The 25,533-nt window shown below is 34.6% G+C and overlaps 1 protein-coding gene across 1 annotated transcript in view; it reads left to right on the top strand.

The window, feature by feature from the left end:
• The window catches only part of Nf1 (neurofibromin 1), a 350,626-nt gene that overhangs the window by 190,635 nt on the left and 134,458 nt on the right, over positions 1–25,533 (top strand). Inside the window, 6 exon segments of the mRNA XM_089097671.1 lie at positions 8,206–8,364; positions 11,955–12,136; positions 16,306–16,617; positions 17,618–17,833; positions 21,720–21,836; positions 24,195–24,370. Of these exon segments, the coding sequence (XP_088953797.1) occupies positions 8,206–8,364; positions 11,955–12,136; positions 16,306–16,617; positions 17,618–17,833; positions 21,720–21,836; positions 24,195–24,370 (1,162 nt within the window).

Here is a 25,533-nt window from a genome sequence, read left to right as displayed (position 1 = left end):
CAACTATTTTTTTTAACAAAATGGCTACCTAAAAATTTTTTATCAGATGTATTTGGGGAAAAAGGGCTTGAGGGGCTAGTTGCCCTCCGATCACTTTCTACTCTTATAAAAGGTACTAGAACTCTCGATTCCTAATCAAATGAGCCCCCTTTTAAGTTTATATGACGACCCCTTCTATATGAAGTGCCTCTGGGAAAAAAATAAATTGAGTGTGGGGGGAGGTTAGCTGCCCTCCAATCACTTTTGACTCTTAAAAAGTGAATTACAACTTTGAATTTCCAATCAAATGAGCCATCTAAGAATTTTTTACGAGCATCCCTTCCATAAAAAACATATATGCCCCCAGGGCATAACTTACAAAGCTTACCCCCGGGCCCTGGGGGGCTGTGTTAACACCGGAGTTTTTTGTTATTAGAACCTTCAACTATTTTTAACAAAATGTCTATCTCAAAATTTTTATCTGACGCATTTAGGGCGTGGAAAATGGGGGGGCTAGTTGCCCTCCGATCTATTTTGACTCTTAAAAGTGAACAAGAACTTTCAATTTCAAATCAAATGAACCCTCTTCAAAGTTTATACGAGCATCCCTTCCATAAGAACTATATATGCCCCTAGAGCATTACTCATAACGCCTGCCTCCGGGCCCTGGCGGGTTCCGTCCACACAGGAATTTTTCTTATCTGACCTTTGAACTATTTTTAATGAAATGGCTATTATTAAAATTTTGTCGGATGGGCCTGGAGAAAAAAGTGTGTGTAGGGGTGGGGGGCTAGTTGCCCTCGGATATCTTTTGACTCTTAAAAATTGAACTATAACTTTCAATTTCCAATCAACTGAGCCCTCTCTGTAGTTTATACGAGCATCCCTTTCATAAGAACCATATACGCCCCAAGGACAACACTTACAACGCCTATCCCGCGGGCTCTGGAGGGCATTGTTATATAATTTTTGAAAAATTTCCAAAACACTGGCTATCTCAAAATTTGTAGGAGACCCGTTTGGGGAAAAAAGAGCGTTGGGTGGGGGGGGGCTAGTTTAACTCTCTTGACTCTTAAAAAGTGAACTAGAACTTTCAATTTCCAATCCAATGAGCCCTCCATGAAGTTTATACGAGCATCCCTTTCATAAGAACCATACATGCCCCTAGGGCATAACTTAGAAAGCCTTCCCCTGTGCCCGTGGGGGTTTCTATTGACACCGGATTATTTCTCACCTGACCTTTGAACTATTTTTAACAATATGTCTATCTCAAAATTTTCATCAGATGGGTTGGGGGATAGCTGCCTTCGGATCTCTTTTGACTATTCAAAAGTGAGCTCGAATTTTCAATATTCAATCAAATGAGCCCTTTCTGAAGTTTATACGAGCATCCCTTTCATACGTACAATATATGCCCCAGGGCATAACTTACAACGCCTGCCCCCGTACCCTGGGGATTTGTGACGACACCTGAGTTTTTGTTATCTGACTTTTGGGAAATTTTTAACTTAATGCCTATCTCAAAATGTTTATTGGATGCATTTGGGGAAAAGGGGCGTGGGGGGCTACTTGACCTCCAATGTCTTTTGACTAAAAAAATTTAACTAGAACTTTCAATTTCCAATCAAATGAGCCATCTCAGAACTTTTTACGAGCATCCCTTCAATAAGAACCATATATTCCCCAAGGGCATAACTTACAACACCTGCCCTCGGGCCTTGGGGGGCTGTGTTGACCCCTGAGTTTTTGTTATATGGTCTTTGAACTATTAAAAAAAAAAGCTATCTCAAAGTTCTTATCAGATGGGTTTGAGCAAAAAAGGGCGTGGGGGGGGGCTAGGTGCCTTCCAATCTCTTTTGACTTTTAAAAAGTGAACTAGAACTTTCAATTTCCAACCAAATGATGCCTCTTTGAAGTTTATATGAGCATCGCTTTCATAAGAACCATATATTCCCCCAGGGCATAACTTACAACGCCTGCCCCCGGGCCCTGCTGGATTGTGTCAACACCGGAATTTTTGTTACAGGATCTTTGAACTATTTTTAACAAAATAGATATCTTTTATAAATAATAAAAGATAAATATAAATTTTATTGGATGCATTTGGGAAAATAGGATTTAGGAGGGGGGGAAGCTGGTTACCCTTCAATATCTTTCGATGCTTAAAATGTAAACTAGAACTTTCAATTTCCAATCAAATGAGCCCTCTCTGAACTTTATACGATAATGTTGTCTATGCAAAACCTTATATGCCCCCAGGGCATAACTTACAACCCTTGTCCTGAAGGCAGTGTGGGAGTTGTCATCCTCAAAGACCTAAGTTCCAGAACTTAAAACTACGTTTAATAAAATAGCTGTCTCAAAATTTTGATTGGATGCGTTTGGGGAAAAGGTGGGCGTGAGAGGGGGCTTAGTTGCCCTCAAATCTCTTTTGACTATTAAAAAGGGCACTGGCCCTTTGAATTTCCAATCGAATGAGCTTTTTTGAAGTTTCTACGACACCGCCTTCTATAAAAACTTCATATACCCCCAGGGGATAACTTAAAACCGTTGCCTTGAGGCTTGTTGGGGAGTGTCCTCCTCAAAAAAATATTTTCTATCGTAAAATCAACTACGCTGAACAAAATGCCTATCTCAAAATTTTGATTGGATGTGTTTGGGGGACTGATGGGCGTGGGGGGGGGCTAGTTGCCCTCCAATCACTTTCGACTATTAAAAAGAGCACTGTTCTTTTTAATTTCTTATCGAATTAGCCTTTTTTTAAACTCATATGGCACCACCTTCTACAAAAGCCTAATATGCCCCTAGGGCACAACTTAAAACCCTTGCCCTGAGGTTTGTGGGGGAGTGTCCTCCTCAAAAACATATTTTCTATATGGGAATCAACTACGCTGAACAAAATGGCTATCTCAAAATTTTGATTGGATGTGCTTGTGGGAATGATGGGCGTGGGGGGGGGGGCTAGTTGCCCACCAATCACTTCCGCCAATTAAAAAGGGCACGAGCTCTATGAATTGCAAATCCAATGAGCCTTTTTGAAGATTCTACGACAACACATTCTGTAAAAACCTTATATGCCCCCATAGTATAAACTAAAACCCTTGCCCTGAGGGTTGTTGGGGAGTATCCTCCTCAAAAACATATTTTCTATCTGGAAATTGACTACGCTGAACAAAATGGCAATCTCAAAAGTTTGATTGGATGTATTTGGGAAATGATGGGCGTGGGGGGGGCTATTTGCCCTCCAATCATTTTCGACTATTAAAAAGGGCACTAGAAATCTTGATTTCCAATCGAATGAGCTCCCTTTGAAGTTTCTACGACGACCCCTTCCATATGAAGTGCCTCTGGGGAAAAAAATATAATAATAATAAATAAATCAGAGGCAAGGCTGTAGCGTTGCCTATAGTAAAGGATATACGGCTCCAATGTTTTATTATTTATTTATTTATTATTATTTTTTTTCCCAGAGGCACTTAATATGGAAGGGGTCGTCGTAGAAACTTCAAAGGGGGTTCATTTGATTGGAAATCGAGAGTTCTAGTGCCCTTTTTTAATATTCGAAAGTGATTGGAAGGAAACTAGCCCCCCCCCCATGCCCATCATTCTCCCGAACACATCCAATCAAAATTTTGAGATTTGGTTCAGCGTAGTTGATTTCCAGATCGAAAATATGTTTTTGAGGAGGACAATCCCCCACAACCCTCAGGGCAAGGGTTTTAATTTATGCCCTTCGGGCATATAAGGTTTTTATAGAAGGCGTTTTTATCGATAGTTGAAAGTGATTTGAGGCCAACTAACCCCCCTCTCACGCCACCTTTTCCCCAAACACATTCATTCAATATTTGGAGATAGCCATTTTATTAAACGTAGTTTTAAGTTCTGGAAATTAGGTCTTGTGAGGATGACAACTCCCCCACAGCTCTCAGGGCAAGGGTTGTAATTTAAGGATTATCCGAATCCTTCCCATTATTTCTTATGGAAGGGATGCTCGTATAAACTTTAGAGAGGGCTCATTTGATTGGAAATTGAAAGTTCTTGTCCACTCTTTAAGAGTCAAAAGAAGTTGGAGGGCAACTAGCCCCCCCCCCCGCCTCCTTCACGCCCTAAATGCATCAGAAAAAAAATTGAGATAGACATTTTGTTAAAATAGTTCAAAGTTCTGATAACAAAAACTCCGGTGTCGACACAGCCCACCAGGGCCGGGGGGTAGGCGTTGTATGTTATGCCCTGGGGGCATATAAACAATCAAACAATCATTAAATAAACAATAAATGCAAACAAACATACAATAGATATTAATGTAAATTAATAAATAAATTTAGTGCTGATATTAATGTAAATTAATAATTTCTGCTGGGTGGAAATTAACGCGGGGGAATTATCACCAGGAAAAGAAAGTGTTCTTTGAGGGTGGGGGGGGGGAATTTCCCAGGGATGGGTTTTCCAAATGTGAATTATTCAGGGAGGGGACGACTAAACCCATTCGATAATATTCTAAATTTCACATCTGAAATGGCCCAGGGGGCTCACCATTTCACAATCTATGAAGTCAATCCTGCAATAACTGATAATATAAAGTAGTTTTGAGTATTTTAACGTCTTCCACAACTCAAACGGTCCAACATTCTACAGCCCAATGAGTCTGTCTAATCTCCTAAATTGGGAACGGAGGTGATAAGTGAAGTTCCGCCCCGTATTGGATGAGTCTCTAACCTCACCCTCCCCCTCTCCTACTGTCTACGCTAAAGTTTTCTTCTTTATGCCAAGTACGCCGCCCCCACCCCAAAGACTTTAATAAAGTAAAGTTTTGTATGGGAAGAACACATAGTAAATCTATTATAATTATCCAATTATAAGGTTAAAATACATACCCTGTGATAGATGCAAAATTGCTTTGGCACACAAAATCCTATTAAGGTCAATTCCAAACAGTCGTGATCCCTTTGTGTCAGTAAGTGAATTGGTCTAAGCCCCCTTATTGGAGCTATTTTTCAATCCATTCATTGTTGTCAATCGCTGTCCACAAGTTATGCAAGCTGTCTATTGTTCATATATAAGGTTTTTATCAAAGAGGTAATCGTATAGACTTTGAAAAAAGCCTCTTTCATTAAATTGAAAGTTTTAGATCCGTTTTTTAAAGTCAAGAATAATTGGACAGTAAGCAACCCCCCCCCCCCTGCAATAAAAATTTGAAACTTTTTGCAATTAAAAACGAACAAAAATTAATTAAAAAAAACTTTACGAAAAATAAGCTTTTAAAAGAAAAGTAAAGGCAATTTTAAACTTAATCTCAGGAGATACAAATACCTGTTAAAATTCAAACTAAAAAAAAAAAAAAAGCAGAAATTACTATTAAAGAATAAATGAAACCCAAAACGAACAGAAATTAAAAAAACAGTCACAGCAAAAAACATACAACAAGTAATAATGTAAATGAATAAATAGATATTAAAGCGAGTAATGCTTAGATTGAATATGAAAATCAAACTTAAAACGAAATAAAATATTTCACTATTAAATTATAAATGAAACTTAAAACGAACATAAATTGAATAAACAATCATTGTGAACAAACAAACAATATATGTTAATGTAAATGAATAAATGAATCTTAAAGCGAGTGAAACTTAAATTGAATATGCAAATCAAGTTTGAATCGAATAAAAATAACTACAAACAAGAGTTTGGGTATTTCCTCACTGCAGAAGCCTAAAACCTACTGCGTCATTGGCGCTTTACTGAAAACGAATTATGTTATAAATGTTGTCTTTTGTACTTAATATTGAAAATAAATATTAAAATTACAGTAAATTTTTGAACTGATGAGCTTTCAGCAATTAATATCATTATACATCAAATATTCAGTCTAATTTATTAGATCTTTCCAAGATTGGTCAAGAAAAATATAGTTTCACTACAAACAAAATTTGGACACTGCCCCCTTCTTTAACTGTAAAAACCTAAAGCCTTCTGCGTCATTGGCGCTTCACTGAAAACGAATTACTCGTATATTACAAATTTATCCTTTTCCATTTCTTACAGCATTGAAAATGAAAATAAAAATTACAGTGAAAAAAAATCTTGAATTGAGGGATCTTTCAACAATTAATATCATTATGTATCTAATATTCAATTTGATTTTGTTTATACTTTCCAACACTGCTCAAGAGTCATATAGTTTTCAGTAAGGCGCCAATGACGCAGCAGGTTTTAGGCTTCTGCTGTGAGGCGATACCCAAACTCTTGTTTGTAGTTATTTTTATTCGATTCAAGCTTGATTTGCATATTGAATTTAAGTTTTACTTGTTTTCAGATTTATTTATTCATTTACATTAATATATATGGTATGTTTGTTTGCTTTGATTATTTATTTAATTTCTATTTGTGTTAAGTATCATTTGTACTTTAATAGCAAAATATTTTTTTTCGTTTTAAGCTTAATTTTCATATTCAATCGAAGTGTTACTCGCTGTCATATCTACTTATTAATTTCTAGTATTACTTGTTATATGTTTGTTGCTATGATTTTTTATTTAATTTCTGTTCGTTTTGGGTTTCATTTATTCTTTAATAGTAATTCTGTTTTTTTTGTTTTTTTTTTAATTTTAGCAGGTATTTGTATCTCCTGGGCTTAAGTTTAAAATAGCCTTTACTTTTCTTTGAAAAACTTATTTTTCGGAAAGTTTTTTTTTAAATAATTACTATAAATGATGACTCTTTGGAACCAAAACCTGAACTATCAAACGTGATAAGATGTGAAATTCGACAACCTGGACCATCAATTGCTACAACATTAATACGGACAGCTGTAATAAAGGCCATTGCTAAATTTTCTGAAGTAATCAAAATTCAAAAACGTGTCAAACTGAAAATTAAGAGCAAAGACACAGGCGGTTAGAAGGTACGCGAAAACGACAGTTAGAACATGTTAAAAATGAAAATAAAGAACCAAGACACATGCGGTTAGAAGACATACGACACCGAACAAGTGAGGGAGTCAAAAATCAGAATGAAGAGTAGTGAGTCTATGAAAATCAACCTGGACAGCGAGAATCAAAACGTGTCAAAATTGAAAATGATAGAGATGATGATTAGGTTTGGGATTTTGACATGGATAACATCATCAATGCCTACCATACCTTTGTTAAGAAGACAAAGGTTCGGTGATATGTCTTTCATAATGACGAAAAATAAGGCGAGGTGTAACAAAGCAAACAATTTGAAAATGATAGCAAGATGATTGGGTTTTGGATTTTGACATAGATAAGGTCATCAATATCTACCATACCTTGGAGAATAAAAAATATGCACTGGATAAATCGTTGGAAGAAAAAGAGGTTTTTCTCCCATCATTTGAACAATTAAAAGAAACAAAGGTTGGCGATATGTCTTTTATAATGACGAAAGACAAGCCAAGGCAAAAGAAGAAGTTTTTGTCCCACCACCTGTACAATTAAAAGAAACAAAAGTGGTCGTCAATTTCTTCCATACCTTGTAGAATCAAAAACTTGTACCAGATAAATCATTGTAAGAAAAAGAAGTTTTTGTCCCAGCACCTGAACAATTAAAGAAACAAAGATTCGGCGACAAGTCTTTCATAATGCCAAAAGACAAGCCGAGGCAAAAATTAAATGTACAATAGAAAATAAAATGTAATCTTACAAAGGCGCCCCTTATAATTTAAGGTCGATTTGGACGTCATGACATCAAGAAAGGTTCAAATTGTCTGCGTTTAGAAGACAAGCGACAGTAAGAATCTATATATAGAAGCCTGCCGCGTGCCGAGTCCCGGGGCCCGGGGACGAAGCCGCCGGGCTCCCGGTACTATATATTATATGCATATATAATATATATACGTAATATATGCATCTTTAAATCACTTATATAGAAATAAATTATTGCCTTCTCAATTGCTGTTTTCTTCTTTTTCAGTTTTTATAAATTTCAGTTGTTTTGTTGTTTTGTTATTTTGTTATTTTGTTATTTAGTTGTTGTGTATAAATTTTAGTTGTTTATAAATTGTTTTGAAAAATTGGTCGTAAAGACTAATGTGAAGGAGTAGATACGGTCCTGTCTCATAACGTATAAGCTATGTAGACATGACAATTTATCTTAGTTACCTAATTTTGTCTCATGAATGTTTCATTGTTTTCCATTGCGTATTTTTATTTTTTCCTTTCCAATTTTCAATGTATTTTGTTTTTAAAGACGTGATATTTTTAGGCGTGGGAAGAGTCTTTCCGAAATTGGGAGCAAGCAACAAAACTACTCACATCTTATCCAAAGTCCAAAGTGGAGGAGGTGCCAACAAGTGAAACATTTCATAGGCCAACTACTAACAAGAGGAGGGCCTCTCAGCAGTCCACAGAACATGAGCTAGAGGCAAGTCCTAAGAATCTATACTAGAGACACCCTGAATGGCTGGCACACAGGACTTTTAATCTTGTGTCCTTCGGGGTACAGGTTTGAGTCCTGGCGTCACCAAGACACAAATCCTTGCTTGGGTTGGGGTCTGTGGTGTTATTTTGTGAGCTCAGTCGCGTGGGGTAAGGAGGCTCTAAGGCCTGAGAATTAATTCAGTTGGATCTGCCGCACAACAAATTACAAGAATCTATAATAGTGATGTAGGTGAAAATTTTAATCGTTGCTTACATTGGCTTTTACGAGTCCTTATTCTTGATTTGTTAGTACCTTTAGAGCTATCAGTGACTGTGTATGCAGTAGGAAATGGAGAAAAAAACAGTTGCTATTGTCGTTAGGGCTAAGGGTATTAAGGGATTGATGAGAGCGGTGTTTAACTAAATCAAAACATGCTATGTGCATGTGGGCTGTCAAAAACGCCTATTAGCAATATCACAGGAACGGTTTAGAGTATTACACAAAAACTTTCGTGGCTACTACCATTACTTCTACTTTTACCAGTACTTCTACTGCTACTACTGCCACTACTGAATCACATCCTGCTATGTTGACTCTGATACGACTTACACACGGTAGAAGGTTTTTTTTCTCACATTTCTTTTAAACCTGGAAAATAGGCTATGTATAAACATAAAGAATGGAAGCTAATTTTATTGCTTGTTTATTGACCGAGAATCACTCCATTGACACGGAATCACTTGACGATCATCTTTGAATCATCAATTGGTAACATCACAGAATCGCTCAATCATCGACACGGAACCACATAAAGTTCAGTAAAACGTTTAAAACGTCACCTTGTATGCAGAACCAAGAACATGAATCAAACACCTTAAGGGCGTTTGAAGACCACAAAATAAAGAGCTCTTCATGTGAAACTCTGGGGAACCAAAACTTTGGTTATGAAATAAAACTCTAACAAGGAAAAAGTCTAGGGAGTTACCCTGTAAAGATAAGATAATGATTTTAAAAATTATTGTAATAAATTAAGTAATTGTAATAATTGTAAGAGTAATAATTAAGAGTAAAAATTGTTAAATTCAGAAAATACCCCGTTAATAACTTTGCGTTATATACTCAGATAGAAAGCATTTAATTTTTATCCGTGGGTTATTAATAGCTGGCCCCTAAAATCTATGGAATACCAATGCTATTTTCTTAATGTTAATATACTAAAAACTTGATAATTAAAGAGAAACTTAACTTACCACATTTTTTTCCGACTTTATTTTAATATTTTTTATTGTAAGAAACATTTTTTTTTATAACTATTACTCTACAATGCCCTTTTCCTTCTTTATTGTTAATAGTTTTGAGTTCAGAGCTTATTCAACAATATATTTACAACAAACACACTTCAACATAGTCTCCCCCTCAAGGCTCCAGGAACGAACAGGGGAGAAAAAAAAGTAAAAGAATTATACCAATAAAAATGACAAGCTAGTTAGGTGAGTAGCACATTATTTCCAACCAAACAATCAGTAAAACTGAATAAAACTGAAATGCCTCATAAAAAATGCTCTAAAAAGCACCCAGATCCAATCTAGATACATCAACTCCCGGGGAGGTCAGAAAAGAAACTAATTGTTAACTAGAAATTCTTTGGTGCTCTTTTTAGAGATACCAAACGAGTGACAGCTTCGCGCTGACTCTGGAAGCATGTTTCAGAACATATTACAAGCTATCAAGGGTTTGAAGTTAGGATGCAATGAAGAATATGGGAAATCTATGAGCTGTTGGAAGTGTGTGGATGATAAGACGATGGATCAAAAATTGAAAAAAATATATTATCACATAGAGCAGCTGGTCAAATAAATTTTCTGAATAATAGTCCTTGCTTTATCATAAATTTTTGAAATTGGCTTTAGAGTTGGACATTTTGTCGAAAAAAGTCTAAAGGTCTAATAAATCTGATTTCATGTTTTTAAAATCTGCATCTCCTGCCCTTAATTGAAGAATGGCGATGATATATACGCTGCTACGACTACGTGAATATCTTTGAAAGGTACCTAAATGATTTTTATTCTTTTTGCATATTGTTAAGAAAATAATTCTATGCGTCCTTTTTTTTATCCAGGACTGATTCATCTAGAATCAACGCTACAAACGCTACATTGCCTATCAACGCTACAACGCCTGATTGATTAATCAGGACGGCTTGCTAAAGCGAGATAAACTTTTATTGTTAGCATTTTTATAATTCTTACTCCAGCATGAAAAGAGTACACTATGACGGAAGGGTCTCGTGCGGAACGGCACCCGAGCGGAACGTGCGGAACGGCAGACAATATATTTGAGGCAATAGCTGTAAAATGCTCAAAATTTAAATCTTTAAAGTGTTGAACCGCTCAAATTAATTTGTTGAACCGCTCAAATTGATTTTTTTTTAGTATTATAAAGTTTTAAGTTTGTTCGCTTTTAAGTGTAGGTGCTATTTGAATACAGTCATTAGCTTTGCAAAATAAAGAAGTTAATAAGACTGAGAAGCGAAGACCAAAAAGAAAATCATCAAAAACAATGTCTTAAATTTAGATTTTTTTTTTATTTCTCATTAATTTTTTTAAATTCTAAATTTTTCACATTGTTAAATTTCTAATGCGCTAAGGTTTAGAAACTTATGGATTGGTAAAGCAAGACAGAGAATTCGGGTTTTATTAATTTCAGGTTGATAGAAACTGACGCATTGGTAAAGTGCAAAAGGGCATTGAGCTTATGTTAATTACAGTGATTAATTACCGTAAAATACTGTGATTTAACGAGGTCCGGACTTGTGGCCTGCTAAAACAGGCATCGCAGCTTAAGCTCTGTTTAAAGAGGCAAGATATTGCATTGAATATTCTCTCTTTATTCTGTTATTAAAAGGCTTGTAAATTAAAGAGAATAAATATTTTTCACAGATCAGGTCGACACTGAGGAATTTATTTCAAGAGACTGTGGGGGGGGGGGATTATGTTTTTTGGAACTAGCCACTGTCTATCAAACCCCTAAACAGATATTTTATGTGAAAAATATTGATATATTTAGGTCTGACCTTGAAGCAAGATCTAAACTTGCTTCAAAAATTGATGGTTTTTCTATTCTTGCTTGTTTCTGTAACGTTTTTACTGTTTTTCGATCTAAAAAACTGTCAAGTACATTCCAGAAATGTAGTTTGGTAGATGGATAAAGCTGAGTTTCATGTATAAAATGTGTATAAAACAAATGCTGAAGGAAAATAGGCCTGTAAAGTTCAACACATGAGTGGTAGCAGTTGTTTTTGCCTTGTTCTTTTGCAAATGATATTCTTCTCCTTTCTTGTTTTTCAATTCTTTTTTTCTTTCTCTTTCAGTTCTTTTTCAATTGATCTTGCTCAGTTGTTTCTCTTCTGTCAGTATTTTTTATTTGCCACATATTATCGAGTCGTTAAAAAAAAATTTCCCTGTTTTTGTAGGACCCCTTTTTGTCAAAATAAATAAATCTATCTGTCATATGCCTATAAATTAAAATATAAATATATCGTTCTGTGAATGTTGTGACACTCATCTTGTAATATAACAAATCCTTTTTAATAGGACCAGGTTAATGAGTGGGCAAATATGACGGGATTTTTGTGTGCGCTTGGTGGCGTATGCCTGCAAAGGAGATCTCCCTTGCCTCGACCTCATCTAAGCTTGTCTACACCGTCCCTAGAACTGAGGAAATCGAGCATGTTGTCGACCTCAAGTCAGGATGTCCAATATTGTCCAGTGACTAAGTAAGTTAGATTTTGTCTGTATGTGAGTTCTTGATGTCAGATATTCTAGATGTTGTAGATTTGTGCTACCTACAACAATTAGTGCTGTAGATAGCACAGTAGATAGGGCTAGTTTTTAAAGCAAAGTCTTAGCCAAAAAACATACTCATATTTTTAACTGAGAACATATTAGTTGCTCACTGTCCAAACTTACTGGGCTAAAGAAAAATAAATATAGAATATTTTCCAGTGACTAAGTAAGTTAGATTTCGTCTGTATGTGAGTTCTCGATGCCAGATAACTAGATGTTCTAAATTTAAGTGCTATCTACAACATCTAGTGCTGTAGATAGCACAGTAGATACTGCTAGTTTTTAAAGCAAAGTCATAGCCAAAAAATATACTCATATTTTTATCTGAGCACATATTAGTTGCCCATTGCCCAAACTCAATGGGCTAAAGAAAAATAAATATTTAACTTAATGGCTTAGAGAAAAATAAATACAGAATACTTACTGGACTAAAGAAAAATAAATATAGAATATTGTCCAGTGACTAAGTAAGTTAGATTTTGTCCGTGCAGATACTATAAATGTTGTAGATTTGTACTATCTACAGCAATTAGTGCTGTAGATAGCACAGTAGATAGTGCTAGTTTTTAAAGCAAAGTCCTAGCCAAAAAATTTGCTCATATTTTTATCTGAGCACATATTAGTTGCCCACTGCCCAAACTTAATGGGCTAAAAAAAAAAAATATTCATCAGTTTAATGGTGTAACTCGTTGATTTTGGCTTGGCGAAGTGCATAGTTTTTTTTTCCCACATGACAAAAGTGGTGTCAGATATACTCTACATGAAATTGTATTATGCGGCCACTGGACCCCAATTTTCGTCTCACTATTTATGCTCTCTAAATGATCCCAATCACATGTCGAAAGAGGAGGAACACGCATGTATATATGAAGTTCAAGGGGGAGGCAAACTAATAGGAGTTAAGGAAACTTGTGAAGACAGTGAATACAACCTAAGCGAATATTCTGGCTATAGTCAACCGCCGTCCACAGCGCAATATAATATAAAACAAAGTAAAAACAAAATTGCTTGCTCAAAAACACATCGATTTAAAAAAAAGTTCGATCATCTGGTGCAGGCTAGCCGCCATCACCCTTGGCGTGAAGCCAGATAGTGCTGCTCCTTGTGGTGTGCTGACGGATTTTCACTGCCCAGGAACGTCCACTACTCCCCAGGGACGTCAAGATTCATTACCCATAAGATTACCATCACCACAAAATTTTTGACGTAGTTTTGGCCTTTGAATTCCAACATAGGATTTTGGCATTGTAGGAGGCAAGGAAGCAGGGCATCAGGGTTTTAGCCGACTTATATTTTTCTCGTTTTTCATGAGTTTTTACTAGGCAAAGTATACTTATTTAATGTTAACACTTTATGCTCAGTTATTTGTCGATGTTACTTTATTTTTTTGATTTTACTTAGTCTTTTTTAGTTTGAAAGATAGAGGTTGCTAGTGAGCTTGTTGAAAACTATACGCAGGACATTAAACCTTAGATCGACCTCAATGGTCTTAGCAAAATGAAACCTTCGTATTAATTTCGATTCGTTTATATTTTTTTGTTTTGAGACTAAAATTACCAAATTAGAATAAATTCTGAAAGAGTGTTATCGTCCTTACCTGACAAAGGTTCAGACAAGACTGGCAAAAAGGGTATTGATTCAAACTATTTGAATTGATTAAAAATCTGAGCAATTCCTTATTGCAATATTTGCTCTTTTTGCAGCTAGTCTTCTATGTCTTTTGTTCGCGGTTTCGCTTTGATTGGCTACTGATTTTACAATATATTAAATTATGTTTTACAATTAAATTTTTGTACATAGGGTTAAGTGTGGACGGACCCATGTCTCTATTCAGGAATGTATTATTATTTAAATTTTGTTTAATTTCAATTGTAAAAGTAATTTACAAGGGAGGAGGGGTACCCGTTTTTATTTCAGTTGTGATTTAACCCCTTTTTCGGTGTATTTTTAAAACTCTTTGACTGGCTCTAACAGTCGCGCAATATTTACTATTCTACAGTCTACAATATTCTAACAGTTGCGCAATATTTAATAAGATTCAGCTTCTCAGAATAGAACTAAGTGGCGTTCACATGTATTCTATCTAAATTTTATATCTAGACACGTGTTTAGATAGATCGTTCTTTTTATGTGGCTCTCGTTTATGTGCAGAGTTTAAGACTGAGTTGAAAAGAGTGATAGCCAATCTTTTAGCTCTCTAAATGATAATTACATGATTGTAGATTTGGTTAATCAGGAGACATGTTCGTCATACTTTGACAGTTTTAAGGCTTTACAATTTTTTTTTTTTTTTTTTTTTTTTTTTTTACACTAAGGGAATTTCCGGTATTAATAAAACTGGTAACAATAATTAATAAAAAGATAATTTAGGTGTGTAGATTTAGCCAATCCGGAGGTATCACAGTTAAGATACTTGACGTTTTATTTTTTATTTTTTTTTACATTAAAGGATTTCAGGTATTAATAAAACTAGATAAGATAATTAATAAAAAGCTAATTAGGAGTGTAAATTTGGCCAATCAGGATGCATGACCAGTTTGGCACTTTGAATGATTGATTTATTTATTTATTTATTTTTTTTTTTTCACTGACGGATATTAAGAAATTAATAAAACTAGTGACAACAACTAAAACAAACTATTGTAGGCCTATATAAATATAATTTAGGAGTGTCAATTTAGCCAATCAGGAGGCTTGTTGAGTTTGACAATTTGGATGCTTGATTGTCTTTCCTGTTTTTTGTACACTAAAAGATTTTCAGGAATTAATAAAACTAAAAACTTAAATTTAATGAAATGATAATACATAACGACAATTCATAAAACGATAACAAAGGTCTGTAGATTTTGTATGTCCGAGGCTTGTTCAGTTTGACTTTTTTTTACTGAAAGGATTCTAGAAATTTATAAAATTAGTAACGATAATTAATAAAAACAGTAAAACTTAATTATAATTTATAAAACTACAATTTAGGATAGTAGATTTTGCCAATCAGGAGGCTTGATCAATATGACAGTTTTGAGGGTTGATATTTTATTTTCTGACGTTAATAGATTCTCCAGGAATTAATAAAATTAGTAAATATAATTAAAAAACACACTATAACATTTGTTGGCTTGACAGTTTTTTTCTGACTTTAGAGGATTTTCAGGAACTAATAGAACTAGCATCACCTATTACTCATTTAAAAGATCCACAAGCCTCTCTTAGCTAAGCTATCACAGAACTGTTTAAAGTGGAATCCTTTGTCTTCAAAGAAGAACATCGCCACCATTGCACCGTGGTGTAGCCAAGTATCCTGGCGATGATCAGTATTAATCACCGAATCCTTTGGAGTCACAAAAGACCAGGCTGATTACCCAAAATCCAAGCCAGATTGGATCTCTATATGTGTTTACTGTTTTGTAAGCCGGACACATTTATGGAGATGGAAATCTGGTTAGATACGGATAATATGTAGATATTATATGGAATAGAGAAATAATTAGGAACCATAGAAATTAAATGGAATAGAAAAGATGTGGGAGATAGAAATGATATGGAAATTTGGCTAGGGAGCGCCATTTAAGGGAATATGCATTACATATGAATCTTGGCTTATGCTTACATACGAGACCTGTTCAAGTTCAGTCAGTATTTCGTTCATAGAATTATTATTCGGTACTTGTCTGTTATAGCGCCTCTGTTAAGTTCATCCATTGGCACACTGTAGAGCCGGTTTCTTTGTTAGTTTATCGCAGCTAAGCGTAAGACAAGACAAAGAAAAGTGACAGAATAGATGAGAAATATATAATTTGGGCTATATATTTGCACATTAGAGGGGAGGGGTAAAGTATTTTGATAGTGTGAAGTTAGAAAACAATTCTTACTTCATAATATGTCGAATAAATTGTACCTACCACATTCTGCATGCAGACCCGCTATACTTTACCCCCATCCCCTAATGTGCAAATATATAGCCCAAATTTGCTTATAAAGTATTATATTTTCATCATAATCTTGGGATATTTCATTAGTATTGGTTTGAGAAACGGATTCTACTTAGATGAAAAACTTAACATAGGCGCTATAACAGACAAGTACCTATTATTCTTTTTAGCTTTGTTGGTCAAATATTGCCATTGCTTGTTTGTTCGAATGAAAAATTTGGCGCCCAAATTCAAAAACATGTCAAAGAACTGGTTGGACATGAGATGTCGCCTGCTTTGTACCCAATTTTGTTTGATCAAATTAAAGCCATACTGGACAAGTTCTTCGACCATCAGGGTCAGGTCATTGTCACGGATGCAAATACCCAATTTATTGAACACGTTATCTTCATTATGAAGAATGTTCTTGAAGTGAAGCTTGAAACACCGGTCGAATATTTGGGTATTACCAGCATAGAAGGAATGATGTTAGCTATTGTAAGGTAAGATCTGGGTTGAAAAATATAACACGGGGGAAGTCAATATTTCCTCAATATTTATTAGAAGCAATTCCCATCCGAGGAAGTTGGAAAAGCTACACCTGTTAAAGTTTTTGACCACTTTTCTCCCCCAAAAGACCAGAACCACCGTGCTGTTGTTTTTGTTTTTTGGAGTAATTATTCTGTTATACCAACTTGGGCAATACACTTTTTTTGTCTTTTTATTTCAGGCTAAATGATGTAACTCTTTCAATTTATTAAATTTTTTCCAAAGAGATGATTGGGTGCACAAATTTTCAGTTTTTAAATAAAACTCTTAATCAGGCTTTTGATGAACTTGTGATTTCTTTTTTTTTCATTTACTTTGTTAGATCATGGATTAAAATTTGACGTTGTACTAAATATAAAACCTGTATTTATTTTTTTTTTTACCAGAAATAGAAAAAAAAATTAAAGCTTATAGTAAGATAATTCATTGCTTTTTTAACAGTGGTTAAATTTCAAGAGCGGATCCAGGATTTTTGTTCGGGGGGGGGGGGTAATACTTTTTGACTCGGTTTTCGACTAATTTTACTAATTTTTTCTGAGGTTTTACTAATTTTCAACTCGGTCAAAAATTTTTTTTTGGGGGGGGGGTTCAAACCGGGTAAATGGATACGGGCTTATTAAATTTACAGAATATGTATCTCAAACATAAAAAGAGTTAAAGAGAGGCCCATATCATCGTTATTTTCCATACAAAATGGTCCTCCGGAATTTCCTTAATCTATGCCTTTCAGCTTAGTTAATTCTACTCTTAAACTGTACTGTCGATTCATCCCAGAACACAGGGTAGGATATTTGTGGTTTCTTAGATGCCTTTCCCCACAGAAAAGTTTTGCCACAATTTGCAAACATGCTAAATAATACATTAAGTATAATTTTGTCTCAAGAATCTTAACCTGTCGGACTTTATGGCCTGATGTATCTGTAATATAAAATACATATATCTCTCTTCCTCTAGATACGTCCGCCATCTTGATACAACAGTTTTAGCGCTTCATACAAAAACAAAAGTTTGTCAGCTGGTGGAAGTAATGATGCAGCGGAGGGATGATTTAGCTTTTCGACAAGAAATGAAGTTTAGGAACAAGATGGTTGAGTACTTAACAGACTGGGTTATGGGCAACTCACATCAGATTGCACCCCCTGGATCAGGAGATTTAACTGGCATCACGAGGTATGCCATGAGGTTTGTACAATTGAATGTTGTTTGTTAGATTCACGTTTTGAAGGCGTTATGCTGGGATTAAATTTAACTTCTGATAGAAGAACGTAAATTCAGTCTAACCGAAACTAACTTAGAGACGTCGCTTAGAAATTTTGACTAATATACCTGATTGAAAACAATATTCTCTTGTCTTCCTAGAAAATTTCTTGGAAAACTAAAGATTTCCTGTCAGGAAGACTTTTGCACGGAAGACTTAATAAATCTAAAATGCACAAAATTATCATGAAAGTAACCACTGGGGGGCTAAACCGTCACCTGCAACTTTGTCACCAGCAATACGATGAAATCGTTTAGCTTAGTGGGCTGTAAGTAGAGCTTAGTGAGCTTAGTGGGCTGTATCGGATAGCTTAGTGGGCTGTAAGTAGCAATCAAGGGGATTGCTTAAGAGGTATTAAAAAAAGAAGGGATTGGAACGAATCTCGTTTTAGAAGATGTATTGCAAACCAACGTTTGGTTAGAAAGCAAGTTGATATTACAAGGCTGGGATGATATTTACTGCTGATTTTGTCTAGCGAAAGATACCACGGAGCGTTGCTATTTGAATTTCAGCTTCTATGTCTTACCAAATGTGAAATTCTCTTAAGGCTTTATACGAAATGTCTCAGAAAAAAACTCTTTTATTCATCCTCCTAAAAAATATGCAATTGTATATTTTCAGCAGTCGATTAACAAGAAGCTGCTATCTGCCTTAAACTTAGTTTTACCAGCTTGAGAACTTAAATTTAAAACTAAGTTTCTGAAAATTGAAAAATGCTGGTGCTTTCTTTTAGTAGAGAGCATCTGGTAGTGTCTAACCCATTCTTTTCTTTTTTTTTCGATCAAAGATGAGCCTTCACAAATTTTGTAGTTAAATTTTGCAACCTAAACACATGTTTCACGTAACCATTCTCCTTTAGCCTCAAATATAAGACAGAGGCTGTGTATGCTGAAAGAAAAAAGTTTTAAGCCTTGCTTTAATTTGAGTAGTTTCTAGTCTTAATTGTCGAGTAATAAGGTGACTAATTTATAATGATCTTAACTGGGACATACAAGTTTCAAATTTTTTTAAACAAGCAAATGTCCTTGTTTAAGGTTCCTCCTTGTTTAAGGTTCTTAATAAATTTAATTGCCCATGGATGCATTTCCTCCGTGTTTATGTATCCTTTTGTCAGTCCATTATTGGAATACGCATGTCTAATCTGGCATCCGCATCTTTCTTCTGAACTTATAAACACAATTGAGTTGGTCCAGAAGCGTTCGATAAGGATCATTTACAAAGAGAGTGAAACCCCATATTTCTTCCTCCTCAAAGCCGCACTCCTTGCCACCTTAAAAGGAAGGATAGGAAGGAAGGAGGGATAGTACTTGCTTGCGTTTTGTGACTTTAGCTATTTCCAATACCCGCATAGAGACCTTTTCCCGTGGTTTCCACAACCCCGCTAGACTCCTTCTTCCCCGCTTAGCCTCCTCAGCAGTCCCAACTTTTTCACCAATCCATGCTATTACCGAGAGGTACCGTAAGAGTTTCATCGCTTTTATCACATACCTAACCTAACCACCTAGTTGATTTTCATTCAAAAATCGACGGACTCCGTCAGAAGCCGTCGGCCTCGATCTCGTTTAACAATTCTTGGCCTCTGTCCTGACCTAAATAGGACTCCTCTTTTTTTGTAATTTGGTCGGTACATTAATTATCGTCACAATAACTATTGTCTTCTTATATTGTTATTGTTTCCTCAAGTCTAGTTTTTTTTTTAATTCCAAGTTTGAATTGTGCTTTTCATTTTGTTTCTTGGCCCACGTTTTTTTTTCAAGCCTTTTTCTTATCAATTGTTTCCAGATTTTTGACTCGCTTTATGCTTATGATTTGTTTTGATTTTAACTTCTCTTTTAATCTCAAACGTGAATTCAGCTGTTCTTTTCAGCTTGTGATAGTTGTTTGTCAATAAAGTATTATCTTATTTAAAAAAAAGGGAAAATTTTTTAAGGAATTTTGTATTAAAAGGATTTGTAGATTCCATGTCAATGTCTATCTTTTGTATCTAAGCCTTGGTTTTCAAATCGGCAACACATTCGAGCTTACATAATGTTTTATATTTATAAGCTTTTAGAGGAAGAGGTCGGGGGGGGGGTCTAAATACTCTTCGATCTCTTAACTTTTTAAGAAGGAACTAGAACTTTCAATTTCCGATCAAATGAGCCTCCTCTCAAGTTCACACGACCACCCCTTCCATTAAAACCTTATATGACCCAGGGGCATAAATTACAACAAGTGCCCCGGGCTCCGAGGAATTTCGTCAACCCTGGAGTTTTCGTTATATGATCTTGGGTCTATTTTGAACAAAATGACTATCTCAAAAATTTGATCAGATGCGTTTGGGGAAAAAAGTTTGTGAGGGGAAGGGCAGTTGACCATTGATTCCTTAAAACTCTTAAACAGGAAGATAGGACTTCTAATATACCATCAATTGAGCCCCCTCCGAAGTTTATACGACCACCCCTTCCATATAAAGTCCCTTTGGAAAAAAGTAGATAAATAATAAAACATTGAAGCTTTATGGTCTTTACTATAGGCAACGCTACAGCGTTGCCTCTGAAAGGGCATAATGCGTACATTTTATATCTACTAGTCTATATTGTACATACTATCTCTCATACTGTTTAACATGCTCCATAATTACAAGTCATTCAATCAAATAATTGGCAACATCCAATTTATTAACATCCAATCAAATAATAAAGAAAAATTTGCACATATAAAATGCGTATTATGTGTTGGGCATGGTCTTTGTTATGCCATTGAACCTCTAAAGACAACCTCTTATCTCTTAAAAACAACAACAAGTAAAACAGTAGGAAATTTAAGACACTGAATTTTTTTTAAACCTTAAATGAATGTTTCGTTTTTATGTCCAAGAGCCGTACTCAGCAACCCACAAGTAAATAAAATAAATGTAAATAAAATAAAATAAATGTAAATAAAATAAAATAAGAATAAAATAAAATGTAAATAAAATAAAATGTAAATAAAATAAAATAAATTATTTTATTTACATAAATGTAAATAAAATAAATTATTTTATTTACATAAATGTAAATAAAATAAGACTTGCAGTAAAATGCGATCTTAACTTAATAATAAGTAGTAAATTTAAAATAAAAATGATTACTAAAGAAGACATATATAACATGTCCAACACAAAACCATTTATTTTTTGAAAAAAAAATGGCTCTTTTTTCGTTCTTCTTTTTTTCTACCTAATAAACTAATAACAACAAATTCATAGGATTAAGAAATAATAAAAAGGTGATAAAAATTGATTAATAATAAATAAGGGGACATCAATAACATGCCGTCCAACCGGAAACCAAAAGACCTTTATTTCGAGATAAGGAGCTCTTAGAGAGAGCTTTTATTTTTAAAATAGAAGCTAGAAATCGATTTATATTAAATAATATATTAATTTGATATTGCTTATTTCATATTAGTTTAATTTAACATTAATTAATATTAATCTGTATAAACTACAGACTAATTTGTAGACAAAAGGGTCATTCGAGTATCCGCAACTCCCCTTGCCTGAACAGGGTCAAGTACATTCTTTGCTCTCAAACTGCTCGTCTCTGTTATAGTTATAAATTCCCTGTGCCACAAAAGTAGCACAGTTGCTTTCAGTTGCTAGAGGCGTATTTGCCTGTTTTTACTGGCAGTAATTCACTTAAGCGGTAAATTCACTTAGTTAATGTATTAATATAAATTAATTAATTTATATTAATATATTAACTAATTAATAAAAAATTAACTATCATATTATTTAATTTATATAATTATATCAATTAATGTTATTATTTCTAGGGACCTGGATCGAGCATGCATGGTTGCGGTGGGTGCACTTCTTCGGGGTCTTCCTTTGCAACCAGAAGAATCAGATAGAGGTGATCTTATGGAGGCGAAATCTCAATTATTTCAAAAGTAAGCCAGATCTTCTTTAGTAATAAAACAGAGAACAGCAGATAAAGGTTAATATTCCAAGGTTCTTAATATCTTTACAGGTTTAAAGGATTTGGGTTAGATGCCCGATATGATCGGCTTGGCACTAGCTTGACCCCTAGAGGGGAGGGATCAAATTACAAGAGGTTCCCAAATTACGAAAAAAGTAAAATTTTACACTCAATTCTTCAGTTTTTCCCGTGGACTACTTTGAAACAGTGTCATAGAAGGGAAAGGTCCCCCCCCCCTTGTATATAGGTATTTCATATGCGGTATGATAACTGCACAGGCATTTCTCTAACCTAATCTCTTCAAAGTCACATTCTTTACCTACTACCTTCTTGAAAATTTAGTTCTCTTTATTTCTTTTTTATTATCTCTTTCCGTCTCCTTCATTAATGTCCATCTTTCGTTTGTTGTTGGGAAATCCTTTATTTAAATCAAAGTTACAACATAATAATTGCACCACCCTAGAAGCAGAGCTTGTCCATAGACTGGGAAACAGTTGATTGTTCGACTTTCAACTTCAATTCAGTTGTCCAATTTCAACTTCAATTCAGTTGTCCAATTTCAGTCTTTCCAACTTTCAACTTTAATCTTCAATGTGCCTATCTTAAATTACATCAAATATATTCAACTTTCAACTTCAAATGTGTCCAACCTCAACTTCATACGTGTCCAGCTTTAGTCTTTCTAGTTTTCAACTTCAATCTTCAGTGTGTCTAACTTCAATTACAACAAACGTATTCAACTTTATTTACAAAAATGTTCCTGCAAATGTATTTTGAAACAAGTGTGTCCAAATTTCAACTTCAATTTTATCCAACTTCAAATACTACCATGGAGCTGTGTCTAACTTTCAACTTCAAACGTTTCAACTTCAAATCTTCAATCTTTCATTATAGCCTTAGAAAGTAAGGTAAAACCACATTTTTCGTACAACTTATTCTTTGATATGCAATCATTAAAAAGAATAATTTGTAGTACTCTCAGACAATCTCTCTTGGAAACATCTAGTAACCTATATCATCCTCATTACTTCGACGTTTCCATGATTCAGAGCCGTGCTTAACCACTATCAGTGCGCTTTCTTCCATATCTTAATTATAGCTGCAACACTTATCTTTCTATTCTTCTAGAAGACACCCTGCGTCTTGGCTTTCTACTTTTCGTATCTTTACTGCACCTCCCGTCCTTATTAATAATCTTACTAATTAGCATTAATTTATTATTCTTATTACTTTATTTCAAGGTGCATGCAGAGGGTGTTGCCAGTTTTACAGTCGTAAAATTCGGGCATTTGCAACACGCCATCGAGCCAGATCATTTGAATTCAGGGTAGTGACTAGTATTAGTTGTACAATAAATTATTTTAAATATTTTAATGGAAAAAATTAAATTAAACAAATATTAATTAAAGATTATGAATGATAAAACAAAATCAATCAGTACATCAAAAGCTGGGCTTTTAAAAATTATTTAAAAAGTGTATTATTTACCAAATTTTCATTAGGATTTTAGTATGGTATTATCATACCTAAGAAATTTTTATTATATTCATTAGTATAAATAAGCGAAACTAATTAGTTAAACACTTTTTATTGGTTAATTAGCTAAACACAACACATTTCTTCCCTAAAACATCCCTAAAAATTTAAGCATAAATAATCTTGGCGCCCGCTACTACCAAATTTGCATAACTACAAATGCAGGTATTTTTTATGGAAATTTACATCTTTCAAGTAAAGCTACATCTTCACAAGCTGTTTGGTATCATAGGTGTTTAGCTATTTTTTCCTGACTTATCGATGATTTTGGTTATTTACTGATTTGTTAATTTGGCGCCCGCAACTACCATAACTAGGGGCGTTTTTCATGAAAATTTCAATATCTGCTCTAATGTCCCATCATTTGAAGGAATGTTTTGTGTTTTACTAACCTTTCCAGGTTCAAGATTCAAAACATATTTCAAAAGGGTAACATTTTTCTGGATAGGGGTAAGAAAGCAGTTTCTTTAATCTAGACCATCCTCAAGGAACATTCTTGTCTTTTGGAATAATCTAGATAGATTTTAACAAACAGCATTTTCACAGTAACAACATCAATTTTTGATAAATTTAAGATGAGGATCCTGTCCGACGAAAAAATAAAATACAACATCTATGCATAGGGGGGGGGGGGATCCAATTTTAGTTTATATCTGTTTCGAAACATATAGTCTAATAATCGCCCTCTTCGTCAAGACAAAAACGAATATTGCATTTTTTTTTTTTAATTGTATTATATATTAAAATTAAGTTTTATTAAAATTCTTTGTTCTTGTTTTTATTTATTTCTTAGGTATTTTACGCTCTTTATGAATTTGTTGAATGACTGTACCGAGGCCAGTGAACTTGAAAAGGACATGCGTGGTCGATACGCTGCTGAAAAACTAAACACTTTAAGGAACTCTACAATACAAGCTATGTCTAACTTATTGAGTGCCAATATTGACAGTGGGCTAATGCATTCTATTGGTAAGTCTAATTCATGGCATTTTATTTTTTTATTTTATATTTTAAACAATATAATTTTATATATTTTTTGGATTATACCCAAAAAGTAATTTTGCTCGTATTGCCAAGTTAAATATTAACCTACTTAATTTGTTTGATTAAGTTGCCCAAAAGTAAATTCGTGGAACATTTAGAATATAATGGCAAAAAAAAAAAAAAAAGAAGCGTGTTGAGATTCAAAACATACTTAACTGATCTGACTTATGACTCTTGCAAGGGGTTCGGCATAGAGAAAAGACCACGCCTCCAGGCTGACCTGTCGCTTGCCAGGCTCGCGGCTTTTTCCACTGGGATGTGGGCGTGGACGAGGAGTTTGTTGGCTTTGTCTTTCAACCTAGTGGGAGAAGGGAGTGTCCTTCGGGATGTTTCAATCCGTGCAGAGTAGGGTTGAAGTCAAACAAAACTCGTGCTGGAGGGTTACGTGGCATATGGAAGAGTTGGCCGTATCAGCGGATAGTGCAATGTTGCGTCGAAAAAGAAGTTTCTGAAGTACGTGACTGGAGGGTCTGGCTGCTAACCATGTAAGTCCAATGAGTACCCTTGATTCTTCGAAGATGTTTGGTCTGAGTGACATCGAGAGCGCTGATGAAACATTTTACGGCTGGCTACGTCTCTCCTCCATACAGTAGCACGGTGCTGACTGAAGCGTTGTAAATACGCATTTTAGTATGGTGCCTTATGGGCTTTAGCCAGATGCTATTCGGCTTCCCAGCAACTGCGGACGGTTTGGGCATTCGAAATGTAATCTCTTTTGTGATCGAACCATCCCTTGACCCAGATCTATTAAGTTGCTCCCGATGTTGACTTCAAGTTGATCTGCAGAGTAATTTTCGAGGCCTGAAAGCATATGGAGAGCTGAAACCTTGAATCATCCATGGACAATAAACTAATTAACGTGCATTTAATGTTATATGTAAACCTGAATAACATCCGATTAACGTTGAACTATGGACATAGTAAAATGAGATGTATTTGTATTAAATGTATGTCTGTGTATATGTACATATATATATATATATATATATATATATATATATATATATATATATATATATATATATATATATATATATATATATATATATATATATATATATATATATATATATATATATATATATATA

The sequence above is a fragment of the Artemia sp. Qi Xiang Cuo genome, chromosome 12, assembly GCF_049724085.1.
Source record: "Artemia sp. Qi Xiang Cuo chromosome 12, ASM4972408v1, whole genome shotgun sequence".
In the NCBI taxonomy this organism is placed as follows: Eukaryota; Metazoa; Arthropoda; class Branchiopoda; order Anostraca; family Artemiidae; genus Artemia; species Artemia sp. Qi Xiang Cuo.
The sequence above is the reverse complement of the archived record's forward strand: the minus strand, read 5'-3'. Positions and strand labels throughout refer to the sequence as shown.